We start from the raw sequence: 25,231 nt of genomic DNA on the forward strand, positions 1-25,231 counted from the left end.
TTCACCATTTCCTTACTGAGAAAAAAATATCCCTGGATGCTTTTGAGATATTGATTGAAATATGGGGAAAATATAAACTTTGCACACATTTTCTAGACACTTAAAATCATTAAATAGATTTGTTTCATTTTTTTCTGAAAGAAGTGATAATAATTTGTTACATTTGTTCTTGCATAAACATACCTTTATATAATTTTATATGATATTTATGCATTATTCTACTTTGAATTTTTCTGTCAAAAGAGCTGAAATATAGAAGCATAGTCCAATGTAATTTATTTAGAAAAAATAAACTTTCTTTCTTTTTGAGAGGGAGATACAAGAGAAGTTTTGGAAAATGAAATAAAACCGGAGATTTGCAGACTAACAAACTGATTTTTAACTATTATTTCTCAGGATTATAACATAGAATATTTATTTTCATGGTTTCTTGATACTGAGTATACTGGTTTTATTTTTTCTTTTAAAAATTTTAGGAGAATCCTTTATGGACTCTGTATGCAGAAAAGTTTCTGAGGATTTGAAGTGGTAAAGGTTTTCTACTTTATTTTGTTGTTAAACAAAGATATGTAAATTATTTGAAATTGCTGAAACTCAAGTATGTTATCCTTAAAAGAATATGAAATCATTTGTAGGAGTTTATCCTGTTTCATGCAGTCACAGTTACTAATAAATAAAAGTAACATAGTTTTCTTGTTTTAGATATTTTAAATTATTTTTGTAAATCTAGAAGATGTTTAGATGATATTCAGTTTTTTTACTGTTTGTTTTGCTAGTAATAATTTACATGAATATTGTATTTGTAGAAAGAGGCTTGGTTTAAGGGATAATAAAGTCAACAGAGTAGTGTAAAATAACTGTTTTATTAAATGTATTTAAACTGTATTTAAAGATTTAAATGCTTGATGATGCTTTCTCTAGTAACAAAAAATTGAGGCAAGAATTAAACAATGCAGTTTTAATTTCTCTTTTTGGATATTCTTAGCAATTGGAAGCATGTGGTGAGGAGCCAGAAGACAGAGAAGATTTGAACCAAGCTGTTACTTCTCTCATGAATCTTCAATGTAGAATGAACATAATGTAAAAACTGTATTCATCTAGACACCAATCTTCTTAATTCCAAACTGATGAAACAATGAATATTTCTTCATGCTTCATTGTATTTGGTGCTTGGTTTTCTCAAAAAATATAAATTATAATGAAAGTTGCAATTTTAAAAGTTGTGCTTTGCTTTCAATTTTCTGTTTGTTTTACTTTTTATTAGCTCTTTCACAGTTAATACACCAAAAATGTGTTTAATTATTTTTATAATCAATACAAGAGTTTAAGTTTCTTTGTAATTTTACTACTTAGGGTAATAGGAATTTTGAAATATAGAGTCTGTAGTAGTTCTTTTTCAAAGCAATGAAACAGGGCATATATGTATTAGTGACAAAGTTAAAAGAACATAAATTTTGTTTATAAAATTTAGTATTTTGTTATTTATTTATTTTTTTAAAGTCTGTGGATTATACCCATGGTTTTATTTATACTGATAACTTGTTCTGTACCACTGAATAACACCATTAGCCCAATGAAATATTTTTGCAACTTGATTTGAAAGTTTGCCCTTGAGGCAATTAGGAATTGGGATTATGCAATTATTGATTAAACTTAAATTCTTATCTTTTTTTAAAAAATTAGGGATCCAGTTTGCCCTTTTTATAATCATCAATTAATTAGAAAGAACTGGACCAACAGAAAAATGACAGAAATTGGGAAAAATAGATGGATGGATAAGCAAACATATTGCACAGTGCTGCAATGAATTCATAATGGAAGGACAAATGACAAGAATTGGTGCTAAGAAGAAAGACATATTTTTTTCTTTGATGGCTTAATGATCAGAAGTAAACTTAATCACGGTCAGACCAGCTTCCAGGTTACTGTAGTGCAGACTATAGATTAAAAGAAAAGTTTTCTTTTATGTGGAGAGTAGAAATCTGTGATAAGAAAGATACTTGTGGGGCAGACATGCCTTTGCACTATTACCCCCAAATGACAACAGTATCATATTTGCTAAGTCTGAAGAAGAGAAAAATAATTGGATGGCAGCTCTTGCTTCTCTTAATTAAGGATCATATAGCTGAAGGCAATTTTTTTGTAGTTCTATGTATGCAGTACTGTAGAAAAGGTTTTATAGAATTTGTATGTTCTATAAAATGATAGGAAACTGGAATCTTCAGTTGATTAGTTTTCTCTGTTGTATTTAAAATGTTTTTTTTTTAAATTTATGTATCAACAAATTCCTTTCCTTTTGGTTTTCTTCTTAGATTTGAAATTCCAGATCCAAAACCTACTGAAGCAGACAAATTGGCAATAGAGAAAAGTGTTGGACTTCGAAATAAATATGTCCAATCAGGGCAACTTAGGTTGTAATTGAATATTACATTTTCTATGTGCCATTACATGTTCAGTTTATAGTAAACACAAACGTTCTTAGCTCTTAATTTAAATGTAAGTATTAGTGCTACCTTTGTGATCATTACATTCCCAAATTTCTTTATCTATGAAGCTATTTTAAATAAATTCTCTGAAGAAATGTAGCATGCTATTTGCATTAGGTCTCTCAGGCATGTGATATGTTTACAAATCAAAGTGTGTTATGGTAAGTAAAACTGAAATGGGAAAGGGAGGGGCAGCGTGGGGGATAAAGGAAAAAGAAAAGCAGCCAGTCGGGGGTGTATCCACTGTTTCCTTCCACCTCTTTCCCATAGAGAACTAATGAACACATAAGCCGGAATTCTAAATTAAGAAGGGTCCTACACAGAGCCTGAGACCTGGTCACTTCCCTTCCCTTCCTCCCCAAGTGGGCTGTCCAGAGAGATAGGGTGACAGGCGGTGGGGTTCTGCTCTCACGGACAATGAGGTGATGGCCCGAGGGATCCCAACCCATTGGAGGACAGTGGCCCTGCATCCCTTGGCTTCTCAGGACAACTCTCCACAAGCACCAGCTGCTTTCCGGTGCAGGGACGCGGTGAAAGCCCGGGACAGCGGCGGAGACTCCCATGGGTCAAGTTCGCGGCCGTCCGCGCCCCTGGCCGCACTGGAGGCCGGCTGGCGCGGGGAGGCTCGGCCTCCCGTGGTGGCGCCACGTGGGGAAAAGTTTGCAGGAGCGCTGAGGGACCCCGCTCGACCTGACCCCCACTCCCTTTGCCGTGCCTGGTCACGCCCAGGTCACGCCCAGGCCCGAGCGCCCCGCGGCGTCCCCACCCCGAGCCTCCTCCTCGGACCCCAGGGGTCGCCTGGGGGAAACACCTTGGGGCTCCTCGGGCGGGTGGAGGAGCAAGTATCCCGGGAAGACCCACGGTGTGCGAGGAGGGTCGGGGGCGCCCGGCAGGGCCCTCCAGAGGGCAGCCCCCGCGCCGCCCTCGCCCCCGCCCCTCCCCCCGCCCCTCCCCCCGCCCCTCCCCCCGCCCCTCCTCCCGCCCCTCCTCCCGCCCCCCCCCAGCGCCGCCCTCGCCCCCGCCCCTCCCCCCGCGCCGCCCCCCGCCCCTCCCCCCGCGCCTCCCCCCGCCCCTCCCCCCGCGCCGCCCTCGCCCCCCGCCCCTCCCCCTGCGCCGCCCTCGCCCCCGCCCCTCCCCCCGCCCCTCCCCCCGCGCCGCCCTCGCCCCCCGCCCCTGCCCCCGCGCCCCCGCCCCTCCCCCCGCGCCCCCGTCGCCCCCCCCCCGCCCTCCCCGCCCCCGCGGCGCCCCACAACCTCCAGTGCGCAGACGCCGCGGCCCCAGCGCGCATGCCCTGGGCTCGGGAGCGCTTCCGGCCCCCAGCCGCCCACGTGATCCTATTGGCCTCTGTCTGATCTCAACCGCCACTGGCTGCGCAGCTTGAAATTCTTGCAGCCCAGAGGTGAGTTTCCTGCGTGAGCAGCAGCGGGGGCGTTCTCCCGCGCCAGGGCGGCGAAGTTCCGCGCTCCCACTTTGCTGCGACCGGCGGGTGAGGGCGGCGAGCGTCTGCGCGGGGTGGAGGGACGCCGTGCTGCGGGAGGGAGGCCTCCGTGTCAATTTTTTTTGTGCGACCATCCGCTGCGGAGCCTGTGGCGCGCGGATGGCGAGCACGGGACCTCCGCGTGGCAGAGCCATGGATGGACCGGATCGGGGCCTTGGACTCCGCAAAAAGCTGCGGTGGCGGTCCCAGTGAGACTGGGAGATGCGCTCCCAGGTCGGTCTGGGGGGCCGCCTCCCGGCGGCGGGGTGGGGCCGGCCAGACTCAGGCGTCCTTGCTCGCTTGGTCATCGGGCTCCAACAAGGAAGAGAATGGGAAGCCGGTTCCTCCGCCTGGTCCTGCTCAGACCCCCGCGGAGAAAGCGGAGCGAGTCCACCTTGGCCAAAGAGGACATCCTCGATGGGTTTTCCAGGACCAGCTTTGTCCCTTTTGAAGCGCTGGAGGTAAGGGCCCCCTCCTCCCCCCCCCCCCCCCCCCGTCTGCCTTTATGCACAAAAATTGGAAAAAAATGGTTTCTGTGTTTCTTCCAGATACAGCAGTTACTTGCACTTGGCTTCTGCTCCTAACTTTGCCACTCTAAGCAAATTTCATAATCCTTTGTACCTCATTTTAAAGGTGTTGAATATATAGATTGCTACTATCCCTTCCAGCAGTGGAAGTATGTGATTTTACAGATGACTGAATCCTCTGAATAAGATTAAGAAAGGTTTTTTTTTTTTTTTTTTTTTTTAACAGCGTCTACAGGTCAATCTAAAGTGCTGTTAAGTGTCCTCAGCTCTTAGGTTGTTTGGTATCATTGGAAACTATCAAGTTGTTTTTTACAATAGGCTCAAATTTTCACTTGTTTTAGTGTTTCACTTTGACTTGTAGTGATCCCTACTTAGAACTTTAGGGATGATGGGTTAACTAGTGCAGAGGATGACAAGATGTCTGGAAAAATCATTATTTGAAATACTCTCCAGATAAATAAATAAATATTCTCCCAGTATTAGAGATTGAACTTAAGGGTGTTCTTCACTGAGCTACATCCCCAGCCCTTGTAAGAATTGCTTTATTTTGAGGCATGGTCTCCCTACATTGCCCAAGTTGGCCTTGAACTTGTGATCCTCCTGCCTCAGCCTCCTCCATAGCTAGGATTGCAGGCATGTGCCACCATGCTTGGCACTCTGGTTATATTATTTGTTGTGCCACCATATGAATTTTCCACCTGTTCTTCTAACTAAACTTAATTGTGTGTGTATATATATATTTATTTATTAGGGGATTCTATCTTAAAATGAAATAGCGGCATAAAAAGGAAAAACCACAAGTATTACAGAAAGTCTTTAAATAGATATTGGTTTTAGTTTTAGCATGTATAACCTGTGTATCTTTGTGCACGTTATTCAAATCTCTGATCACCTGGCTCCTTGGATGTGAATTCGAGTGATAACATTGCTTTTATTTCTTTATATCTATAGGATAAATACTGGCATTACTCAAATAAGAAGGGCTTAGAATTATAACTAATGATAACTCCTTTGAAAAGATGTTTTAAGAAGTAAAATGGGCCTATGAAAAATTCTTTAAACATAAAGTCCTATCCACCTGTTCATCATTATTAATTGTTACTGTTGTTAGGCTTTTCATGCAGAATGCATGCTACTTAATTAATATTTGGATTATCAGATATGAGTCTTAATTTGTGGAATATAGTTTTTCTTTAATGTTATCAAGACATATTGCATTAATATTTATTGGTACTATCTTTGCCTTCCTAGAGAAGTCCCTACATTATCATCATTTATTTCATTTATCGAACGTTTATTTTAAATAAACATTTAAGAATGTGTATTTACTATGCTCTGCTTTAGCTATATCAAATTTTGACACACAGTGCTTTGTTTTCAATGTCATTGAAATTACATTGTGATTTGCTATAAAACCCTTGTTTTTTGTAAAAGAATGCTTTTGAAATTTATTCCTGTCCTAATATTTTTTTTATTTGCAATTGGTTTGTTGACAAAAACCAGGTCATTTGTTTTATAGTTTGTCTTACTCAAAATTTTGGTGATGTATCCTTGTCACATGTTTCTTTGTTTCCTCTATTTCCTGAAATTTGACTATTAAGTCTAGAGCCTTAATCAGGTTTTAATGACACATATCTGGCAAGAATATAGTAGCCAGGCATGGTGGCACTCGCCTGTAGTTTCAGCTATGCCGGAGGCTGAGGTACGAGGATTGGTTGAGCCCAGGAGTCAGCCTGTACAACATATGGAGACTCTGCCTCCAAAAAATAGAGAAAAAAGAAAGAACACTTCATAGGTATTATTTTTGTGTTACCATTAACTGACAGTAACATGTTATCATCTTTTCTAATGTTAGCCATCAAAAATTATTGTCTGCATCTTAAACAGTAATTGATAAATGACAAGAATGTTATGTAAACATTACTTTTAACTGTTTGTTGAGATATTTCTATAAAACAAACTTACTCATATAAGCAATTTGACTCCCTAGATCAAATTCAGTCAGAAAAGGTCATGTGAAAATGGGATAATTTCTTTCTCTTTACTCGATGTTTTTTTTTAAATAATGGACTTGTTCTCTAGCATGAACATGATGAAGCACAGAATGAAATGTATGTGATTGTTTCAATTATGGAATCATGACACCAAATTTGTTCAGATTTTTGCATTAGAAACCATCCTGAGTCCCTCTAACATGAACTTCAATATATTTTCACAGATTTCTTAATTGTTTCAAGATCATCTTGTGCATTTATTATTGTTGTTATTATCAATATATATTGTACAAAGTAATGGGTTTTACTCTGACATTTCCATATATACATGTATTATATTTTGGTCATGTCTACCCTCCATTCTACTTTCTCTTGCTCTTTGCCCACCCCCCAGTATCCTTCCCCCTTCCCAATAATTCCTTTTCTACTTCAATTCATCTCCTTCCCACTTTTTACCCTTTGAAAAAACACTAAGGAACTGTCTATTTGGATTTTTTTTTTTTTGATGGTGGTGTGGAGGGGGGAACTAGGGATTGAACCAGGGGTATTAACCATTGACATCCCCTGTCTATTTATTTATACTTTGAGACAGGGTCTCACTAAGTTGCTAGGGCCTTGCTTAGTTGCTGAGGCTGGCCTTGAACTTTTGATGCTCCTACTTCAGCCTCCCAAACTGCTTGGATTACAGGTATGCACCACTATGCCCAGCTCTAGTTGGATTTTATGGTAAATCTATTTTTAGTTTTTTGAAGAATCTGTAAATGGTTTTCCGTACCAGCTATACTAATTTACATTTTCATCAACAGTTTATACAGATTCATATTTTTTCCACATTTCAACTGGCATTTGTTATTTTATTTTTTGCTTTTGCTTTGGTTTGTTTATTTATACGACAAGAGCCATTCTGAATAGGGTGATAGGAATCTCCATGTAGTTTTTTGTGATTTATTAAGGCTAAAGATATTATTTTTACATATATTTGTTGTCTTGTATTTGTATTCTTTTGAGAAATGTCTGTTCAGATCATTGGTCCAGTTACTGATGTGTTCTTTATGAAGATTAATTCTCTGTCAGATGAATAGCTGGCAAAGATTTCCCCCCATTCTATAGATTTTCTCTTCACTCTCTTGGTGGTTTCCTTTGCTGTGCAGCAGAGTTTTGATTTATTGTAATCCTATTTGTCAATTGTTGCTTTTGTTTCCTGAGATATCAGAGTACTATTCAGGAAATCATTGCCTGTTCCAGTATTTTGAAGTGTTTTCCTATATGTTTTCTTCCAGTAGTTTCAAAGTTTTATGTGTTAAATTAAGATTTTGATCCATTTTGAGTTGATTTTTCTTCAGGGTGATTGAAATCTAGTTTCAGTCATCTGCATGTGGATATCCAGTTGTCTTAGTACCATTTGTTGAAAAGGCTTTTCTCCAGTATATGATTTTTGGCACTTTATTGAGATCAGTTGTCTGATGATACATGGGTTTATTTCTGGGTCCTCAATTCATATATATATATATATATATATATATATATATATATATATATGGAGAGAGAGAGAAATTGTAATGATAATTGTATTATCTGTAAATAGGGAGATATATCTTATTTATGTTTATATATTTTTTTTAATATTTATTTTTTTAGTTGTAGTTGGACACAATACCTTTATTTTAATGTGGTAGTGAGGATCGAACCCAGGGCCTCACATGTGCTAGGCAAGTACTCTGCTGCTAAGCCATAACTCCAGCTCGTTTATATTCTTTTTTGTTGTATCCATGTATATCTGTTTTTATGTCTATACCAGTTTTTTTTAATTAAAATAGCTCTGTAGTATACTTTATTTATTTGCTTGTTTAGTCATTTGTTTATTTATTTTTTGCATTACAATTCTTAATACACCTTTATACCACAATTTATCATATCTTTGTATATAAGGTATGTTGACACCAAATTCACATCTTCATATTTTGTATACTGATGAGGGTCTCTATAGTATATTTTAAAACAAAGGATTACAATGCCTACATCCTTAGTCCTTTTTCTCAGAATGATTTTGATTATTTGTGGTCTTTGTTCATTCCAGATGAATTTTAGGATTTTTTTTCTATTTCTGTAAAGAACTGTGAAAGATGTCATTGGTATTTTGATGGTGATGGCATTGAATCCATAGATCACTTTCAATACTATGGCTGTCTTAACAATGTTAATTCTTCCAATCCATGAACATGGAAGATCTTTACATCTTCTACTCTCTAATCTCTTTCTTCTCTACTTTCCAATTTTCACTGTAGCAATCTTTCGCCTCCTTGTTCAAGAAACACTGATTTCTTTCTCAGTCCATTCATTACTGATATATAGAAAAGCTAGTGGTTTTTGTATATTGATATTGTATCCCTACTACTTTGCTGAATTTATTTATCAGTTTTGAGTCCTTTGGTGGAATCTTTAGGATTTTCTCAGAATATAATTGTATTATCTGCAAATAGGGATAATTCAACCTCCTCTCATATTTATATCACTTTATATATTTTTCTTACCTAATTGCTCTGGCTAAAATTTCAAGCAATGTACTGAATGAAAAAGGTTGAGAATAGATACTCTATTTCCTGATTTTAGAGGAAATGCTTTTCAGTTTTTCCTTATTCAGAATGATGATGGATATAGGTTTATCATATATAGCTTTTATTATAATAAGGTATCTTCTTTCTATATCTAATTATTCAGAACTTAATCATGAAGGACTGTTGAATTTTACCAAGGACTTTTTCTGCATCTATTGAGATGATCATGTGATGTTTATTCTTGATTCTATTTATGTGCTGTATGCTGTATTACATTTATTGATTCATATATATTGAGCCATCATTGCATCCTAGGAATGAAACCAACTTGATCATGATATATGCTCTTTTTAATGTGCTGTTGAATTTCATTTGAAAGTATTTTATTAAGGATATATATCATCTATGTTCATCAGGGACATTGGTCTATGTTTTTTTGTTGTTGTATCCTCATCAAGTTTTGGTAACGGTGTTACATTGCAGAATGAGTTTGAAAGGGTTTCTTTCCATTTTAATTCATGGAATAGTTTGAGGAGCATTGGTGGTAGTTCTTAAAAATCTGGTAAAAATTCATCAATGAATCTGTCTGGTTCTTATACTTTTTGTTGGGAAACTCTTTATTACTGCTTCAATCTCATTGCTTATTTTTGATCTATTTAGATTTTTTTATGTCCTATTGGTTCAATTGTGGTAGGTCATCTGGGCCCAGAAATTTGTTAATTTCCTCTAGAATTTCCAGTGTATTGGTATATAGTTTTACTCAATATTGCTAATGATCCTATGAATTTCAGTGATATGTGTCATATTATCCTTTTTTCATCTCTTTATTTGTTTTGGTTTTCTTTTTTTTTTTGGTTTGTTTAGCTAAATATTTGTCAATTTTGTTTATCTTTTCAAAGAACCACCTTTTAGTTTAATTGATCCTTTCTATCCTTTCTATTCATTTATTTCCTGTTCTGATATTTATGATGTATTTCCTGCTACTGATTTTGGATTTGATTTGTTCCTGTTTTTCTGATGCCCTGAGAAATATCATTAGATTATTTGTGTTTGCTGTGGTGATTTTTTTAATGTATATGTATGTACTCATAGTTATAAAATTCCATCTTAGTACTGCTTTCGTTATGCTTCTGAAGTGTTGGTAATTATGCAACAATGGCTGAGTTATAAAGAATTGAGTGTATGTCTTAGTTGTGATTATTGATCCTGAGTATATCTTAGTTTAAGTTTCCTATGTTGTGAAACAGGAATATTTGTTTCTGAGTCCTGAATGATTCATTTCAGATTATAATGACAACTTTTATTACTGCTTAAGTTTTTGTTTTTATTTATTTTTAAAGTTTTTGGTACTAGGGATTGAACCTAGGAGTGCTTTACCACTGAGTTACCTTCCCTATTACCCCCTCTTTTTTAAAACAAATTTTTGAGATGATTTTGCTTAGTTGCTGAAACTGGCCTTAAATTTGTGATCCTTTTGTCTCAGCCTCCTGTGTTACTGGGATTCTAGGCATATACCTCCATGCCTAGCATATTAGATAAGGTTTTAGAGGGAAAGTAAGAGAAGAAAAACTTGGAAGTGAATATTCAACTCTCTGTACCAAAGTAAATGACATTCTTTTTTTTTTTCAATCCTGCCAAATATCACAAAACCTGGACATTATGAAGGAAAAAGAAAATAAAGTTTTTTTTTTTTAGTTTTTTTCAATGTAGTAAGAAAAAGTGGGAGCAAGTCAGTATTTTCTTATGCAGTATCTTAGAAGAGTCTTCAACTCTTGTATAAAATAAGTGGTTTTTATCTTGAAATTGCATATAGACACTGTCTTTTTCTTATTAGACTGCAAGTGCTCCTGCGACCCCTCTAATAAATAAGCACCACCCAACTTTTTCGAGGTCCAATACTATTTCCAAACCATATGTTTCAAACATCCTGCCATTGGATGCACCCAAGAAGAGTCGTGTTCCATTGCCTCCAATGCCAGCATCTCAGAGTGCCCCTCAGGACCTTACAAACATACAGGAGAGGCCAGCTTCTTGTGTGGTGAAATCCACAAGTGTGGAGGAGACTGGTAAGGTGGGTAGGTTTGTTTTGTTTTACAGGATGAGACAAGGTTACGTAACTTAGACCCCCAAGAAAGTTAATAACAGTTATTAATATGTAATAACATGAATAAGTACTTAACTAAAATTGGTACTGGGAAAAGATTATATGTAGTTTGGTGCAATGAAGAATAAGTTGCTATTTTAAGGAGCTTTTTTTTCAAGCAAATAGCTGGTCTATAAACATTGTCTTACTTAATGCGTTTATTACAGATGAAAATGCTTATTTTCAAATGGAAATGTTTTTAAACAACAGTCTTTGTGCTAATTCATGGGCTTCTAATTTGTATGTCTTCTTTCCTAATTTTGAGATTCTACAGGGGAAATACTGGTGTCTACCTAAAATCAATACTCTATTTTTTAAAATGAGCTTTTTAATAGAACATATTGTGATTACCATTATGTGTTCTTATGTTCAAAGCATTGTTCTATGTGTACCTTTTCCTTTAAGTTTTATTTTTATTCTTCTTCTTTATTGTCTTATTTTTACTCCCCTATTATTTTTGGTTCCCTTTGATCCTAAATTTGGGAATCTATTAGCAAACAGCTTTTTATGACTAAGCAATCTGTACATTCTTGCTTTATTCATGTGGAAGGTAGATGATTTTTCAAGTAAATGTGATTGAACATAAGATGATGTATTATGTTGCTTATAATCACACAATGATTTAAATGACTTTGAGAGCAATTTTTATTTTGAAGTATTCAAGACAACAGGTGGTCTTCTCATATCTGGTTGAAGGATTTTATTTCCTCCTCAGAAGTTTAGTGAATTCTAGCCTCAAGAAATGAACTCTTCCCATCACCTAATATGCATTTGGGTACTTTCTTAATTTAAAAAAACCCAGCAACTTGATTATGTTTTTTTTTGTAAACTATCATGTGTGTCTTTAGAACATAGCAATTTGAATAGAAACACATCTTTAAAGAAATGCTTAATGAAGTTGTTACTTAGAAAATCAACTCTCTTATTTCTATTAAGACGTCTAATTTAATGTTTGTGGTATAAAATCTCATAAATCAGGAATTTTTTTCTGTGATGGAATCATTTTTCTGACAAAGTTTTCCAGGGTTACTACTTGGTAGTTGAGTGAAGCTTTGCAAAAAAGGTGATTATTAAGTTCAGTATTAAAATGAGTGTGGGAGTCCATCAGTCAGGTGGAGGACCCTGTCCAGAGATTCAGTTCCTGAATACAATAGCTTGCCTGGGTGTGTGCAAGAATCAGATTGAACCAGGAAGGAAATCTAGAACCAAGTCAGGGTCAGAGACTTCATTTTGTGCTTGTAGCTCCTTTGCATTTCTTCATTGCAAAAGCATTTTCAGGATTTTTTTATACTTGTATTTACCCTAAAATTACATCCTAAGTGTGTAAGTTATTATACTCTCAAGTAGTTACCAAAGCATCTTTTTCCTGTATATAGAAATCATCATAACCCCTGCTTATAAATCTTTCTTCTGGATTTCCTCATTCAATCTATTCCAGTGAAGTTCCTTTGTACTTGGCTCCCCAGGAGGTCTAGGTTGTCTCTTAAAATTCTGGACTGTGCTACCAGTGACCTTACTGAAAGCTATTTCTTTTGATTCTCACCCTCTGCTCTATGACCACTTGGTGCCCTGTGTTAAGTAATCTTTTTTTAGTATGTTGCCTTTGGCAAACTACACATCTTTATACAATTTTTAATTATTTTTTCTTTTGATCTGGACATCTGGATAGTTCTTTGATGTATTGTTCCGCAGAACCCAGAATTATTTGTTTTTCCCTAGAGAAGCTGAAGAACCATTTTTTATTTATTCATTACAAAAGTACATGTATGCACACACGTGAATTCTTGGGTGCCTAGGCATCTTAGTGCCTTTTCCTTACATTCCTGGCCATATTTGATGTGAATAGTCACCCTTTGGTCCTGATTTTTTATCTTCTGCTGTATCTCACTGTGCACCACCATACCTTGCACAGATCCAGGAGGAGTCAGTTTTTGTTGTTGTTGTTTTTTTTTAGATGGGGATTGAACCAATGATGCTTTATCACTGAGCAACATCAAAAACCCTTTTATTTTTAATTTTGAGACAGAGTCTCGCTAAGTTGTTGATGCTGGCTTTGGACTTGCAGGCTTCCTGCCTGAGTCCCTGGGATTACAGGTGTATTCCATGGTATCCTGCTAGGAACCAACTTCTTATACTTTAACCACATCCTATTTTTATTTTCCTTGCTGTCACTCTTTCACCCATTGTCTGAATTGGAGATACCTGAATTCATGATTCACTATGTTCACTCTACTCTTTAAGAGGCAGCACATCTGTTCTTTTGTTAAATCCATGGGCTGATAATTTTCACTATGTGATTTTAATAGTGTCCCCCTATGTCCAGGTCTTAAATAAATGAAGTCATATTTAAAACTAGTGTTTTGTGGACGTACTTATGGGTGTAGAGATGAGAGCATCTTAATTTTAAGTTAGACCCAAATCCATTGGTGAGTATGCCAATGATGCATCCACAGAGAGGGCACTTAAAGTGAAGACAAAGCAAAGGTGATGCCATGCTGCTGCATGCAGCTAAGGAGCACCAGCAGCCAGCAGAAGCTATGGGATCATGGCCTTTCCAACACCTTGATTTCCTTGATTTCGGATTTCTGGCCTTTCAAACCATGAAAGAAGAACTTTGGGTTGATCTAAGCTACTCAGTCATGGTAATTTGTTATAGCAGTTATAGGAAACCAATATATCAGTAACTCCAATTGTAACTCCAATCCTGGTATTCTTCTGGTTGTACCTTGACCTCACTGTTACTTAGTGACTCATTACACTTATAAATCAACATATTTAAAACCAAAATCATTTTTTCCCTCCTAGACTGAAAAGCTAAAGATCATTTTTTACTTTTTTCCTTATTCTTTCACATCTACTTAGAAACCAATTCTTCTCACAGTCACCCTTCATAATGTCTTACATTTCCTTTGCTGAAGTCATTCCTAGGAAAATCCAGGCAGAGTAAGGTGAGAAATAGTATTGAACTAATCCTCAGGATGCTCTAAATGGAGCAAGCTGCCACATTTCTATTTGTTAATTATCACTTCCCAGTTCAGAAAACGCAGTTTGCTGTGATTGATTTTCTGGGTCTCAAGTTTCTTTACAGACTGATCATAACTTTTAAACTTTTAATCCTCATCATTTTCAGGATGCTTCTAACTCTGACCACAATATTTGACTTATTGTCTCTCATGTGAAATCCTGTTTACTTTCCTTTCATAATTGAATGACCTGATTGCACTTACAAAAGTGCATGTATGCACACACATGAATTCTTGGTTGCCTAGGCATCTCAGTGCCTTTTCCTTACATTCATTCCTACTATCCCATTCAGTGGATCCTGGTTTGTTTTTTTGTTTTTTTTTTTAACTTAATGAAGAATTTTTTTTCAGATTTTAGCATAGAATACTTTTTACTTAACATGTCTCACTTGTGCCTTTTTACTTTTTATGTATATGTTTAGGTAGTATGTTCATATATTACATAATGCTAAAGATAAAAAGGGGAATACAGTGAAAATCATCCTTTTCTGCTTTGTCTTCAACTAAATTCTTCTGCCCAAGGGCAACCAATTTTGACAGTTCAAGTCCCTTTCAAGAGCTAATGAATGTATGCACATTCAAGTCAATACTCATACTATCTATTGTTCTTTTCCCATGGTCATGTGCTACCTATACCATGTTATTCCTCACTTTTGGTACTTAATGATTCATTTTGGATATCCTTATTAGAACATAAAGGGCTTCCCTTGTTTAAAGATTGAATAATATTACATTGATGGATATAACAGGATTTACTTACCCTGTCATCTAAAGATAAATATTAGGGTTAAATTGTTATTGTTTAAAGCTTAAAGCTAGGTTAAATTTCCCTTTTGTCCTCTTCCAGCTATAGGGCAGGAATTGTATTCTCCAGCAAAATCCTATAACAATGTAGGTATTCAAGAGAATTGGTGGTATAGTATAGAGAATTGACAAACATTAATAAGTAGAGCTTCCACATATCCAAGTATATTATATACAATGAGAATTTGTCATATCACAAAATTTTAGTATTTATTTCAGTTTTGTATTTGTTGAATTTTCTGAAAAACTTGGATAACATAGGTTGCTTATATTTAGTTTTATGATAACTGAACCACATGGCTTTTAGCAATGATTTTCTTAGGCTTTTATAGAAAATCCAGAATTTTGACAACCTTATATTTAAAAATCAAGGATGAACACCTAAAACATTATATTATATATTACACTGTGCACATAAATATAATTAACCATTGGATTGACATTACTTATATACAGACATTCAGAAAATTTAGCAAAGCATATCAATTACTTAGTTTACTGATTACTTGCTCAGGCTGGTCTTGAACTTGCAATCCTCCTGCCTCAGCCGCCTGTTCTTAAGTATGCAAAGAATTTTAGATACACTTATATCCTATGATTTTCATTGTCTGTGATGCAAAATAAATTACAAGGGTGTGCTGTTTAACAGAAGTACAGTGTTGTAATCTTTTCCATTTTTTTTCTTCCAAACTATACTAAAGCAGAAAGCAAATTTTGGAAATATTTATGTTATATTAGAAATACAAATGCTTACTTTGTATGAGTAAAGTGACAGAAAATAGAGTAAGAGAGATAAATACCAGTAATGTAATGTCTGACAGTGATTTATAATTAGCAGTTTTATCCATTTTGAGCTTTGAGTTCATTTTAGTGTTCTTTTAAAGTCACTAATACTATGTTTCCCACAGTCAAGGCTTACCAATAAGTTAGTTCATCTGTATCTTGAAAAAAATTGTCAAACACATCTCTTTTATATTTTTTTTTTGGCTGCCCGTATTTAATTATTTGCCTAATTCCTCTAAGACATTTCTCAATATTGGCAAATTAAGATATTTGGATTGTGTTTTTGGAATTTATACTGAAATTATTCACATTACACAGGCTGTTGATTTTCTGAGCTGATTTTGACAACTGATTGTGCAGTTTCCAAAAAGGATTCATAAAAGTTTAAAATTAGTAAAATAGTCTAAATTTTTTTTTATTTATTTTTATTTTTTTTAAATTAATTTTTATTGTAGGTTGTTCAAGACATTACATAGTTCTTGATATATCATATTTCACACTTTGATTCAAGTGGGATATGAGCTCCCATTTTTACCCCATATACAGATTGCAGAATCACATCAGTTGCACAACCATTGATTTACATATTGCCATTCTGGTGTCTGTTGTATTCTGCTTAAATTTTTCTTGGAATAGTTCCGCACCTAAAATTTTCCCCATTTAAGACTGTATTTTATAGAATATATATTTCACTGTCAATTTCATGTCCTTAAACTTTTCTGTACTTTTTCTCCATTATTTCAGGATTTATGTCATTTTCCCTCTAAAGGTGGATATATTCCTATCTACAAAAATGTTCATTTGAAAAGAAAAACTTTCCAATTAGAATTTTTCTGCCAGTTTTTAATGGAACTTTTGGAGCACTTTGTGGTTCTAATGATTCAAAATGTCAATTCTATGACAAAATATAAAATATTTGACTCATTCTCTTATTTATGCAAACCATATTCCATGCATTAGAATAGAGAATGTATACAGTTATATATAGTAAGACCAACATGTGTGAAACAGGAAGTCAGAAATGCAGTGACTTGACTTAAATTGAAAGTGACTTATAATTCTGGAACTAAAACTAAGTTCAGAAATCTAGTTTCTGCACTGTATTGCATTAGAAGAAGAGGTAAAATAGTTGAATTTGTGGATAATCTTGACTCAGAATTCATAGAACCTTTGGGAGAATTTTTCATTTGACGTATTTGGTGTTTCTTTGCGGCTTAGAGCTGTGTGTATACAACACCCACCAGCTTTTCCACTGACCACTAACATGGTATGCCATTTTCTTGGGATATTGAGTTGTGACTGAAAACACAGTCGGAATAATCTCTAGTGGATATTTCATTTTGTCTCCTTTTGCATTCTGCTACAAACACTCAAAGATTGAGCAATTGAGACTTTTGCCATCTAGTATTATGCAAGTGAAATTTAACACCTAGAGTATTCATTTTTAATAAGTAACTTAATTTTTTAAAATATGTGCTGTCTTCATCTTTTACTCACTTTTATATCAATGGCTTACAAGCAGATGATGTATCTGCTTGTATGAGTAGGTATATATTTGTTTTCATTTTACTTAATTGATTTTAATCCTATTTTTCAACAGAGTAATTAAGGCTGTACTCTTGTATATGTAAAGTTTGTATTTGTAATCCTTAAGAAATATACTGTTTTTTAATCCAGATCATTGGGTAACATTTTATTTTCCCCTCCACTCTCCTCTTATCATATGCAAAGTGGACCACACACATCATTCTACAATTGCCTAGGAATAGTGGTTACCATGGCGTTTGCAGTTTGATACATGGAATTCAGCTGTCTGTACTTCCAAAAATATGACTGCTTTCAGTAGAGAAATGCACTGGCACAATATATTTAATCTTTCCCAGATATAAAGCATATTTTGTCATTGTGGTTTTCATAAGGTTCATTTCAAGGGTCAAAATAACAAAAGCAATGGTGAATGCTTATATATTGACTATTAATATTACATATCAAGTTTAAAGAATATTACCCAGTAAATCTCCACAATAATCCTCTTTTTAGTTTTCTGCCCAATTTATTTCTGACCGAAAAGTAAAAAAAAAAAAAATAAATAAAAAATAAGCTCATTATAAATTTAAATTTTAAATAAAAATATTATTCAAAGAACAATGGGTTGTGGGATTAATGTGGATTTCTCTTCCTTATCTATTAATATGCAAAAAAGTTGTTTCTCTCTAAAATTGCACAAGATATTCATAAAACCATATTGAAAACCATCAATGTTAGGAGGCTTTCTTGACCAGTCCTTGTGGTTCAGAGTTTGCTTAGCCTGTCTGCCATGGGAGAGATTCACCTTTCAGTAGTAATTGGTTTGTGTTAACAGAGGCCAGGGCAGAGAGAAGTGGGCATCTTTCCTAGAATGAGGGTGATAAGCTTATAGAGGTGGGGCACTGTCTGGAATGAAGCCAGCTATACATCTTTGGTGCATTTTTTGGAATCAACTGAATTGGCCCCAGTTTGTTTACCTGTAGGTGTTTCATATTCCCCTACCCTGTCCCTAGAAAGACTTCTGCTAAAATGATCACAGAAGACTAGAGTTACCACCATTCCCTATCTTTAAGCTTGATCATGGACTCTTCGCTCTTCTGGTTCATCCTGTCTTTTTCCCCACAAGATATACTATTGAGAGAGGCCCTCATGTTTGGTCTTTAACAAAATGTAATAAGCAAAGGTTTCTCAATAACAAGAATTGGTTGTATGCTGTCGCAGAAAATTGTAGGGCTTATGAAATGAAAATGCATGTTGCTTCAAGAGAAGTGTAAAAACATTTTCAGGTCATAACACAAGTTGTAAAATTTGTGATTTATTTATTCTTTGCATAGAGAAGGGCTGGAAAAAAGAAGTATATTGTGGCACAACAGGAATTGTCGTGGTTTGGAGCATGGTTACATTCTATTCTTGGGCCTATGATTTTTTTTTTGTCCTTGTCATTTTCTTTTCCATCATCATCTTCATTGAACGTCTCTGTGGCTTGATTTTTTCCTCTGTAGAATAAGGTTTTGTAACTGTGTTCATCAAAATGTCTTCCAGCTCTAGTATTGTAAAATTATTTTAATCCTTTTATTGTCTTTTAAAATTGGATGAAAGGGCTTTGTTGTGGGAAGCTTTGATCAGTGGTAATGAGATGGTGATGCCTACTTCAAATCTGTGAGGATTTATGAAACCTAAACTACAGAAGCAACTTAAGACATTGAATAATGGACATCTTTCTCCCTGGACTCCTGAAGGACCACATGGGTATCACTAAAAAGTGCTCAAAGACTTAGTTTCATGAAGATGTGTTCAAGTTAATGAAGTTGCTAAGATATGCAAGTTAATGAACTTGAATATTTCATACTATCTCATAGTATTTACTAGGAATATACAGCTGGCGAAGAATAATGGTGAAAAAAATATATGTGTGTGTATATATATATATATATATATATGTATATATATATATACATGTAAAGTTATATATATATAATATATGATAATTTTACAGGATTTCTCTCTATTTACCCCGCTCCTCCCCACATGTGAAAATAATATTGTAAACAGATAATAAAAAACCTCCTAATAGATATATTAAATAACATTATTAAAATTAGACTACTGTTTATATGCCTGAATTCATTTTTTTCTTTTTGTGTTCTTTAACTCTTATCTAGAATGCATTGATTCCAGTGACCCACATCTTATGATTCACCTAATGATTAATAAGTGACCTAGTAACTAGTGCAAAGCTAGTCCTCAGCTAGTCATCAGTCTTTTGAACATTATTTAATTCTGTTTTCAACTTTTATTTAGTTTCATTTGAACCAGTGAACTTTGATTTTGATGAGAATTGTGGGACACTAACTATCTGGCCTGGTTTTCAACCTGACATTGCCCTTTTTGCTAGAGGATTCTGTTTTTTCCTGTAGTGTTTCCCTTTTCACAGAGCACACAGTTTGGTGATGTGTGTTTCTATTACACTTGCAGTGGTCACTAATGGCAGACAGACTTATTAGTAGCTTTGACTAAATTAAATAATTGAATATCTCTAATGATTAACCATAACAGTTTCTCCTGGTAAATAGAAACCCATTTTCTCATATTGTAAACCCTTTAGATTTAAAATAATTAAATTTTAACCACTGTTAAATATATATGTATGTATATGTATGTGTGTGTGTGTGTGTGTGTGTGTGTGTGTGTGTATATATATATATATATATATATATATATATATATATATATATATATATAAAATTTAACCAAAGGAAATGTATCCTGGTTATAAAAGGTAAATATTTATAAATTATTCTTTATTTGATTCTTCATGTAAACTTCACCTGTTAGATTGTTCAAATTTATATACTCTAATGCATATTCATGTACTCATCTCCAACATTTAACAAACTAGTGTTAAATATTTAACTTTTATTAAAGTTTTTCATGGTATGATGAAATAACTCGAGGGGATTAAAGGTGGAGAATTTTAGAACAGCGAATTTGGCTTATGCAGCAGACTAAGCACAGGTTCCTGAACATTGAACACTGTTGGGTTTTAAAGTTGATCATAACTAAGATTGATTCCAGTAGGACCTGCAATGCCACTGTCACCAAAGAGAAAGGCAGTAATAAATACTTCCTTTTTTTAATATCCATTCTTTTCACTTTAACCTTAATAACTATCATGTTTTTATTTTGTTGACGGAATACGTTCACATGTCATGTAATAACAGCTGATAAATATGGAACATGTACTGTGTACTAGGCACCATTTTATATATGCTGAGATTATTTAAGGATCACAGCACCTTTTAACATAGATATGGTTACTTTTTATAGATGATGAGACTGAAGGTCACAGAGATAGTAAATGACATGTTTCTTGGTTCTGCCCCTAGTGTTGACCCCATAGTTCATTTGGGGGATCACCATTATGGTGAGCTATCTTCCAACATAAAAAAACTTCTATGAACCTCCCTCTGGTTTTAAAAAGATATACCTTCAGCACACTAGGTGATTGAATTCTGATCAGTGCAAAAGTACAGTTACTTGGAGACTATTGGGAGCACATCCTGAAGGACACAGGAGAATATATTCTAAATGGAAACTTGTGTATTACTTAAATAACTGTGGTAATTTAGGAAGTCTACTTTCTAGCTGTAAGTATTCCTGTGTTTGGAGCCTTTCCAATCTTTTGTATTAGGATATATATATATATATATATATATATATATATATATATATATATATACATATATATACATACACACACACACACACACAGTATACATATCTAAATACACCCAGCTTTCTTGGCTACAATCTAACCAAGAAATACTTAAGTGTTCTAATGTAAATACTCCATCTTTTCCTGCAGACTTTCACCCAAGAGAAGGATATGTTCAGTAGATACAGATCATCTTTTCCTCAAGACCAAGTACTCCTCCAGGTTTTCTTAGTAGTGATATTTTAGTCAACCCCCAAAAACTTCAAATTTGACTTTTAGTAACTTTCTTTGGCTGTTACCTTAGCTGACTGAAGCTCTTTTCTAAGAGTCTCTTTTTATAAAAACAACTAACCTCTTCTGTATCCCATAGGACGACTGAAAATATAAAGCTATTTTTTAAATGCTATTACTGGTGTTACATCTCAAAATTTACATTTCTATTATTAATCTTGTGTTGATTATCTAATCTCACAATTCTTATTAATTATAACTCCTGCTTTTGAATCATCTTATACTAATTGTTACATTTATATTTTGTCTTTTTATTTAGCAAGTTTTCACTATTAATTATAAGATGGAATCTAGTTATGACAGACACAAGTTCTACCTCATATCAATTAGTAAGAATCATGTCTCTCCTAATGTCCTTGTTCTGAGGGTCTGTGGTTCAAACTGCAACTCTAGAAATGTACACCCATTTATACCAGTGTTTTGTAGAATGATTATACCGTATATGCTTCCCAAGGTATCCATAGCTTTGCATTCCCTCAATTGTCTTCATAAATGCTATTTATTTATTCTGTCAAATTTCAAATTTCTTGTTCATAGAAATATACATATTCTGTACAAAAATGCTAGCTTATTTTAGGATCTCCAGACTGATAAATATATGAATATGTGGGTATTCTGTATTTGAGTTGTGGATATGTTCACATGAATTTGTGAGTATAAAAATTCCTCTATTTTTAAAATTTCCTATGCTGTCTGCTTTACTGTATTATGAAAGTCTTTAGCTCTTAAACACTATTGTCTGTGAAGTTCATATCCTGACTGCTTTAAGCATGTAATAGGTGAGATCCATAAGTGACAGTGATTGAGAATATGGCCTAAGGTGGAAGTATTTTTATTATATACCTCATGAAAGAAATCAGTCAAAACATGAGAAACATGAAACTAAGGAGGAAGATCAAAGATGTCATACTTGGTGTGCTTTTACTGCATTGTTACTAATAAACCAGGTCTGCAGTGAGAGTGATGCTTGGATAAGGCTAAACTGAAGTCAGTTTCTCAAGAAATAACATCTTTAGATTTTTATACAAATATTTTAAAATGTTCTTTTAGCATTTAACCATCTCCTTGAGTTTCTCTGAATTTGCTAATACTATGAGAGATCAAGTGAAAGTTTCAGACCACAGAGGCATTATAATCTACTCAAATCAGTATTTACTGCTAATTCCTCACTATGTTTCTATATCATCTGTTTATTACTGAGGATCCTTCTCTTGAATTATTTCAGAGGTCTGTTGGGGATCCATCCCATGACCTCCCGTTGGGGGATGATCACAATAGTTAATCAGAATTGACTTTAGTGGTTCAGAATCAAAATATGAGTTTGAGTGGCAGGTTTTCTTTTCTTGCTAGATTATTAGAGGTCTGAGTTCTGAAAGAAGGAACAGCATAATATGATGGCAAGGGGTAGCTATAACTATATACCAACTGTTATGGTAGAAGTTTAATATTTTGGGGGATGATGAGATCACCAGCCACCTTATCTCTCCTTCCTTAAGAGGAATTATGAATGAGGGGTTTGTATAGTATAGAATCTGCCATGTAGGCTTGTGTTTCTGTCCCTGTAGTGATCCATCATTGTCTTTAGTATCTCACACAGTTGGCAATGATGATAGCTTTTAAATCATTTTTTTTTCTTTTGGGGCAGGTTTTTTTCCTCTGGCAGAAGTATTAGAAAGTTATGAAATAGTAAATTCGTCACTTTTTTCTGGATGTATAGCAAAGCACAAAGACAGAGAACTTCTTATGTATTGGACTATTTTGCTTGGATGTACTTACATGGTCCTGTAAGAGTGGTATGACCCAAATTTACACAAACATCTAGTCCAAGTTTATCAAGACTTCTTACCCATGAAGAAGAAAATACAGAATTCATTTTCCCACTCACTTAAATATTTATTGAGAAACTTCTGTATGCCAAACAATTGTTCCAGAATTACAGCAATGAGCAAAATAGAAAAACAAGTTCCTGCCCTTACAGCCAATTCCAGTGGAAGCAGATAATAAACCAGTAAATAAGCCAAAAGCTGTTAAAGGCTTATAGTAAAAAAAATGAAGCTTGGAAATGGGATAGAAAATTTTGGAGTCAGGGAGGAAGGCATTGAAAGGTGACATGTGAGAAATAACCAGAAGGAAATGAGTGAGGGAAACATTAAGCTATCAGAAGGAAGAATGTTGTAGGTTTAGAAACAGCCAGGGTAGCCATCCCAGGAACTCTCCAGTCACCATGAGAGGCAGCAAAAAGGCCAGTGTGTCTGGAGTGAGCTATTCTGTCCTTGCAGATGGTCAGAGACATCTAGGAACCAGGACATCAATTAAAAGGACTTAGATTTTCTGTGCCAATTGGGAAAATACTAGAAGGTTTTGAACAAAGCATCCTAAAGTGACTTACACACTTTAACAGGGTCCTTTTTTTCTGCTATGTTGAGAAAAGACAGTTGGCATGCAGCGTAGAAGCAGAGCCCTGTTAGAGTGTTGTCAATGATTCAGACTCTATGGTAGAAGTCAAGCTGATGCTCGGTGTCTTTTAAGGGAGGAGTCAACAGGGTAGACTTGTTATGGATGATGAGAGAGGAGATGACAGCAAATAGAAAAATGACTTTCTTTTTGCTGAGATAAAGACCATGAGAAGTACAGAGTTTGGGGTAGAAGTAAGAAAATGAATGACTGCTAAGATTTCAGGTTTAGACTTGCTAAGTTGAAGTGGCCTTGATGTGGAGACCAAAACAGGTCATCAAATGGTGTAGACATGAGTTTACAATCATCAGCATGTATATAAAACTTAAAGGTAACAAATCATCAGGAAAGTGTGAGTATAGATATTAACAAGAATATGGCCAGAGTTCTGGTGACACCAATGTTTGTCAGAAGATGAAAAGTAATGCACCAAGAAAGCAGAGCAGCCAGAGTATGGATCTGTTGAGAGTGAGAAATGTGGTGTTCTGGGTAAGAAAAAGCACTACAGAAGGGAGGTCATGTGTGTTTATTGCTGCTAACAGGTCCAAAAAAAAAAAAAGAGTTCTGAAAAATGACCACTGATTTATTTGTGGTCAAGGTCATTGGTGATTTTGATAGGAAAAGTGTTAATGGGTCAAGGGTTAGTAAAAGTTTAATTGGGAAATTCAAGTGCAAAAAGAGAAATTGCAGAAATAAAATATGAACAATTCTAAGTTTTGTTATAAGTGAAAGAGCAAAGATGGTGTGGCAGTTGGCCAGGAGGCATCAATCTGCCTGAGGAGGCAGGATAGTCCTAGGTTCTGCAGACATTCACCTGCCAGAAATGTGAGCAGTAGCCATTTGTAGTCTGTGACCTCAAGGACCTTATCTTGGGTAAATATAAATTCTTGAAGCATTTTCCACTGATACACTGGTGCTAATAAGAGATAGATTAACCAAGCCAGCTATTTGTGTACCAGTATTCTTCCTCTTTTTAACCCTTACTTTGCATTCAATAATTTCTCTGATTCTTCTGTAAAAATTAGTTTTTAACTGTATTTCTCAAAAGCCTTTTACATTTCAATTTGTTATTTTCATATTTGTCCCCTGTCCTAGTCTAAGTTAATTGAGGAGGGATATATTTTATTTTTCCTTACATTTTACCTTACTTCTGCACAGATTTTCTTTTGTTCCATAACTATTTTTTTAATAAATTACTATTGTGCTTCATTTTGGTAGATGATGGATTTGTTTTAAAGATCAGTGTCTTCATAAGGTTTGCAATTAATTTCTAAATATAGGATTGTGTTTGGTGGTTTTGTTTTTTACAGAGTCCCTGTGAAGCAAGCATAGTGAGAACAGGCTCACTGCAGCTCAGTAGCTCCTCCATCTGGGAACTTAATCTTTGAGGAGAACAAAGTGAAAAGCACCTTCCTCATCCTCCAAAGCAGCCCAGTGTTCAAGTGATGGAAA

General features: G+C 35.3%; 1 protein-coding gene across 1 annotated transcript in view; it reads left to right on the forward strand.

Annotated features, from left to right (window-relative positions):
• Positions 1-4,292: 4,292 nt before the first annotated feature.
• The window catches only part of LOC143389283 (uncharacterized), a 98,928-nt gene continuing 77,989 nt past the window's right edge, over positions 4,293-25,231 (forward strand). The window contains exons 1-2 of the mRNA XM_077108337.1: positions 4,293-4,424; positions 10,874-11,105. Of these exons, the coding sequence (XP_076964452.1) occupies positions 4,293-4,424; positions 10,874-11,105 (364 nt within the window). The remainder of the gene's footprint in view (positions 4,425-10,873; positions 11,106-25,231) is intronic.

The sequence above is a fragment of the Callospermophilus lateralis genome, unplaced genomic scaffold (assembly GCF_048772815.1).
Source record: "Callospermophilus lateralis isolate mCalLat2 unplaced genomic scaffold, mCalLat2.hap1 Scaffold_530, whole genome shotgun sequence".
Taxonomy (NCBI): Eukaryota; Metazoa; Chordata; class Mammalia; order Rodentia; family Sciuridae; genus Callospermophilus; species Callospermophilus lateralis.